We start from the raw sequence: 5,293 nt of genomic DNA, 5'->3' as shown, positions 1-5,293 counted from the left end.
GGCCGAAGTGGGCGCAGCCGGGGTGTGAGCCCCGAGTGCGGTCGGGGACCGCGGACGCCGGGCGCAGGTGAGCGCGCTCGCGGCGTAGCCGGGCTGGACCCCCGCGACCGCAGAGCTCAGTCCCCACCAAGCCCGGCTGAAGGCACCCGGGCCAGGCCCGGCAGGGGGCGTGGTGGCTTGAGGGCGCTGGATTCCCACGTGGCCAACTGTGGTTCGAGTCCTGGACCTGGTGGCTTGCTCGCTAGCTCGCTCTCTCTCTCTCCCTCTCGCTCTGTCTCTCTCTGTTCAAATGGAAGTAAATAAATAGCTAAGTAAAATAATTCTTAAAAAAAATAAAAGACAGCGGGGTTCGGAAAGAAGAGGTGACCCGGGGCCGCAGGTGCGGTGGGCTGCACCCCTGCACAGCAGCCCCGTTACCGCCGCGCTGGCACCCGCGCAGGTTGTTCACTGGGACACGGTGCCAGTGTCCCCCCTTCGGTGTCTCACACGCACGTGTAGGGGTGATGAGTTCTCCCAGAGAGTGGGGGCCAGCAGTGTAGCCCGATCCCCTGCGGGAAGCTGAGCAGCACTTGCTGTGAGGTCACCCAGGCCATCCCCACCTCCAGCCAGGAGATCAGGAAGGCCTTCCAGGGAAGGAAAAGGCCCACGTTTCTAATCCTGGTCTTCCTTTCCGTCGCCCTCCAGCAGTTTGGAGGGGCGTGGCACACAAACCAGGGGACATGTGGTGTTACAGTGAGAGCAGAGGGAAGCCACAGCTCTTCCTGCTGGGGCACTCGGGGACACCTTCAGGAGAAAATGCCATTTGTTGGAAGTCGAAAAGAAGAAAACTCCAAATAGGTAGAGTATGTCTGGCTTCTAGCCTTGTCTCTAGAGCTTTAGTTCTAAACGTGGTTTTTGTTTTTGTTTCTGTTTTTTTTTTTTTTGGTTTTAGGTTTTTGCCATAGGCTTTGTGCGCTCATCAGAGAGAGACAGAGAGACAGTGAAAGGGAAAGGGAGAAATTACCCCCTGGGGGGTGACCACCCTGTAATCCCTTTTCCATTCTCTCAGGGTTTGGAGAATATACTCCTGCCTGCAGTGATTTTCAAGCCACTGGGTGCAGGGCTTGAACAGCAGCCAGCCATGGGGAATCCAGCACTTAACCACGACATGCCACCTGCTGGCCCGAATCCCGAACATTTCTTACTGACGTGTCCATCGCTAGGAAAGGTTTGAGCACGCGTCCGCAGTAGAGGTTTCCTTGCAAAGTGCTACTGTGCAAGCTCAGCGTTATGAAAATACACTACGTGGAGTTAAGCAGCCACTTGGTGATTTCTTCTGCACCTTTGGGATTCTCACACGTCCCCCACTGGAGACTACTGCTGTCTTGCTAGCCTGGGGCTCGTGGAGCGCCGTGGGCCCAGGCTGGAACAGCGGTCTCAGGCTGGGCTGGGAGGGGCTGAGTGCTACGCATGGACAGTTAGGTCTGATCTCGTGGGCGGTGGGAGCCACTGAAGATTTAAGGAGGGAAGTCACTTGAGATGCCTGGAGAGGTCGCCTAGGCTGTCTCTCTTTGGGGTTTGTTTTTTAACTTGGGAGGATCTGCCCTCATCCCGGAGATGAGCCCTCCTGGGACTCTGACTTCTCCCGCTCCGTGTTTCTGTAGGCGACACTCCCATCACCCCTTCCCTGATCCGAAAAGCAGCTCCTGAGACTGGAATACAGACCATCGTTTGAATCAGACCATCTGCACCAGACAAGCTCCTCTTTGAGGTTACCATGGCCACAGGGGGCAGGGGAACTTTAGGCCTCGTCCCCAGGAGCACCGTTTTCCAGAGGCAGGAGGGGCGCCTGACCGTGAAGCCGGAGCCAGAGAGTCAGACCTGGGCGCAGGCCTGCAGTCTCCCAAAGAAGCACCCTCCTGTCTGCGAAATCTTCCGGCTGCACTTCCGGCAGTTATGTTACCACGAGATGTCGGGGCCGCAGGAGGCGCTGAGCCGGCTCCGGGAGCTCTGCCGCTGGTGGCTGATGCCGGAGGTGCACACCAAGGAGCAGATCCTGGAGCTGCTGGTGCTGGAGCAGTTCCTGAGCATCCTGCCCGGGGAGCTGCGCGCCTGGGTGCAGCTGCACCGCCCCGGCAGTGGCGAGGAGGCTGTGGCAGTGGTGGAGGACTTCCAGAGACACTTTAGCACACCAGGAGAGGTGAGCAAGCATCCTCCCCCACCTAGGCTCTAGGCCAGTTTGTCCTTAGGGCCCCTGAGCCCGATCCACAGACAGGGGCAATGGCTCTGTGCTCCAAGCCATGAGTACATGCCGGTTCTAGGTAAGCTGGGAGTCACTTTGGGAAATACTGTGTTGGAGCCTAGTGTCAGCCTGGAGACCCGCACAGCACCCTGGTGGCCAGGGCTGGGGTGGGACTATGGGTCCGCTGCTGACGTCAGTGTGTCTGGGAAGTTCTCATTACAGACTTCCTCATCTTCCTACCTCCGTGTGACTCCGTGTGAAACATGGCATTCCGGCCTTCATAATCACCCGTGCCTGTGGCCAGTTGTCCAGACACAACTAGATCTTTCTGCTGGTTTAATTCTAATTTCAGTTTCCCCATTTCCTAGAGTTTTCTCAACTCTAAAGCCGCGGTAACTCAGACTAGGAGGAAGGTTGGGCAGAGCCAGCAGTGCGGTGCACTGGGAAACCTGGCTTTTGCACCCACAGGGCCATCGAGCTCTGCGGCCACTGGGAGTCAGGGTGCGGCCAGAGAAGCACAACCTGTGAGGTGCGTGTGTGTGCATGTGTACACAGGGTGTATTGGGAAGTGGCTTATGTGATTGGGGGTCTGACCAGGGGAGTCATCGGACAAGCCATCAGGAAGGGTGGCCCGCACCCCGGCATGACCTGAATCTGCATTGCACCAGTGGGATTTGTTATGTTGAGGTCATTCAGCTTTGCTTTTCTCTTTAAGGAATTCTTTATTTAATTTTATTTATTATTATTTTTATTTGCCATAGGGCACACATGCTCACCAGAAAGAGAGGGAAAATGAGAAAGCAAGCCACCATGTTCAGGACTCAAACCCCCGTCGGCCATGTAGGAGTCCAGCACCTTAACCGTCATGCCACCTGCTGGCCCCAACTCCGCTTTTAAGGCCTCACAGCTGATTGAGTCAGACACATTTGTCCTTCCATTATTTTGGGAAATCTAAAAGTAAACTGAATATAGACTCCAGTAAGATTAAAAAATAGGGGTCAGCAGGTGGCATAGTGGTTAGGGCAGCTGGACTCCCACATGGTTGACTGTGGTTTGAGTCCCAGACCTGACAGCTTGCTTTCTCACTTTCCTTCTCTCTCTCTCTCATCAACTTCAAAAATAAAATAATGACAATGAATAAAGTTAAATTAAATAATTCTTTAAAAAAAACCCAACTTGACAGCAGCTCCTGGATTAGGGTTTGATGAGTGCCAAGTTGCTGCCTCAAAAGGGCATCACATCACAGATAAATCAGTTCTGCCTAACGAGTCCCAGTTGCTCCCTTGTAGCTGAGCAGCCAGACCAGAGTTCCCTCTGGTTCCCCCCGTGTACTTTTTCGGAGAACAGTATATAAAATTTCCCAGATACCCAGCATACTATTGTATTCGGTACTTTCTGGAAAATGGCTCCGTATCTGTGACTAGGGAATCCGTTCCAGTCGGTCAGAGTCCAGGGCTGTTTTCCAGGAGTACCAGTGTTAAAGGCACCGGTAGCCATTGTTTTCTCTCTGTAAGCAAGTGAGCATGCACGAACAGCTCAGCAGCCCCCGGGCCTAGAGAAGAGCTGGCCACCCGCAGCCATGAGAGGCGAACATGTGTTTTAGTGAGGAGGGTGGAGGAAAATTTCCCTGTTTCCTCCTGGTTTTGCTTAAGGAGAAATGAATTCTTCCTGCATTACCATCAGTGTTTTCTCCAGGAGCCCAGAAGAAGGTGCGTGGCAAGTCACGACTCACAGGAGAGCAGCTGCACACTCGAGGCTGCAGCCGTATGTTAAGTTTTTGACGTGAGGTCACGAGGGCAGGACTGTCTTTCCTCCCAGGAGCTCAGGAAATGTTTGTGGAACAGCTTAACGAATAAACAAGCTCTTCCATGGTGGTTGACCAGGAGGAGAGTAGAGAAGATTGGGGCAAGTCAGAGTCACCCTGCTTTTTAGGATAAAGACATAAAAAGATCATTTAATGATCAATACACGCTATAGGAAATAGAACGGGGTACGCTGAGAGAGAGTGACCATCCCTCTTCGTCAGTGTGGTCAGGGAAGGCTTCTCTGAGGAGGAGCCACTTGCCAAGAGACGTTGGGAAAGTTCCCTTAAGGCGCTGAGCCACTGTTCTGGGGGACTGTGTCAGCCGTTAGCTTCAGTAGCACGGTTCATACACATGTACACACCTATCATTTTCAATTTCCTCTGTAATTCTGGATGTTCCCTTCTGTAGGCTAAGACCCCAGAGAATGTACTGAATGCCGGGGTGATGGACTCTCATTTGCCCTGGACTGGTCCTTTTCTAGATGGTTCTTTTTTTTTTTTGGATAGGTTTTCACTATAGGGCACGTGTGCTCGCCAGACAGACAGAGAGAGACAGAAAGCAAGAAATCACCCCCCGGGGGGGATGGCCATGCCGCAATCCCTTCTCCTCCATTCTCCTCTCGGGATCTTGGGCACACACGCACACGCGCCCAGCGTGAGTTTTAAGCCACCGGGTCCAGGACGCGAACCACGGTCGACTACGTGGGAGTCCAGCGACATAGCCATTATGCTAACTGCTGGTTCCCTAGATGGTTCTTCATAAGCAAATGTGTGTCTGAAGACCTGACACAGTGGACATGGTATGGAACCCGGTCCTCAGGAGGGTCTGCAGAAGGATGGCACGTAGGCTTGCAGGCCTCAGATTCTGCATTGACCGTCTCTCCCTGGTAGGCTGTCCTGGAGGGACTCCCTCGCTGGAGGGTGCTTCTGCGAGGTTTTGGCCGAGTGCTTCAGAGGATGCTCTTTGAATCCCTGTGTGCTTCCTGTCTGCAGGTCCCAGCCCCAGCACAGGAACAGCAAATGCATTTGGAGGAGACAACCGTTCTGGGTACAACAAAGGCACCTCCATATCCCTCACCTCTCAGCGGGCGCTCAACCTCTGGAGTCCTCCTGGAAGACTCTGGTGACCTAGGGGCACGTTCCCTCCCCAGTGGACACTCAGGTACAAGTCTCTCCCTCTCTCCTGTGGAGTCTCCTCTTCTTCCGCTGCCCATTCTCCCAGCCTGTTGGAGTCCCTCCTTGCCTGGCATCTGTCCCCTTCCCTAGTC

General features: G+C 54.1%; 1 protein-coding gene across 1 annotated transcript in view; it reads left to right on the top strand.

The window, feature by feature from the left end:
* Positions 1 to 370: 370 nt before the first annotated feature.
* The window catches only part of LOC102470183 (zinc finger protein with KRAB and SCAN domains 7), a 19,043-nt gene continuing 14,120 nt past the window's right edge, over positions 371 to 5,293 (top strand). The window contains exons 1-3 of the mRNA XM_027768804.1: positions 371 to 837; positions 1,644 to 2,179; positions 5,019 to 5,271. Coding sequence (XP_027624605.1) covers positions 1,757 to 2,179; positions 5,019 to 5,271 — 676 coding nt within the window. The 5' untranslated portion in view covers positions 371 to 837; positions 1,644 to 1,756. The remainder of the gene's footprint in view (positions 838 to 1,643; positions 2,180 to 5,018; positions 5,272 to 5,293) is intronic.

Source organism: Tupaia chinensis, unplaced genomic scaffold (assembly GCF_000334495.1).
Source record: "Tupaia chinensis unplaced genomic scaffold, TupChi_1.0 Scaffold147500_1, whole genome shotgun sequence".
Lineage (NCBI taxonomy): Eukaryota > Metazoa > Chordata > Mammalia > Scandentia > Tupaiidae > Tupaia > Tupaia belangeri.
The sequence above is the reverse complement of the archived record's forward strand: the minus strand, read 5'-3'. Positions and strand labels throughout refer to the sequence as shown.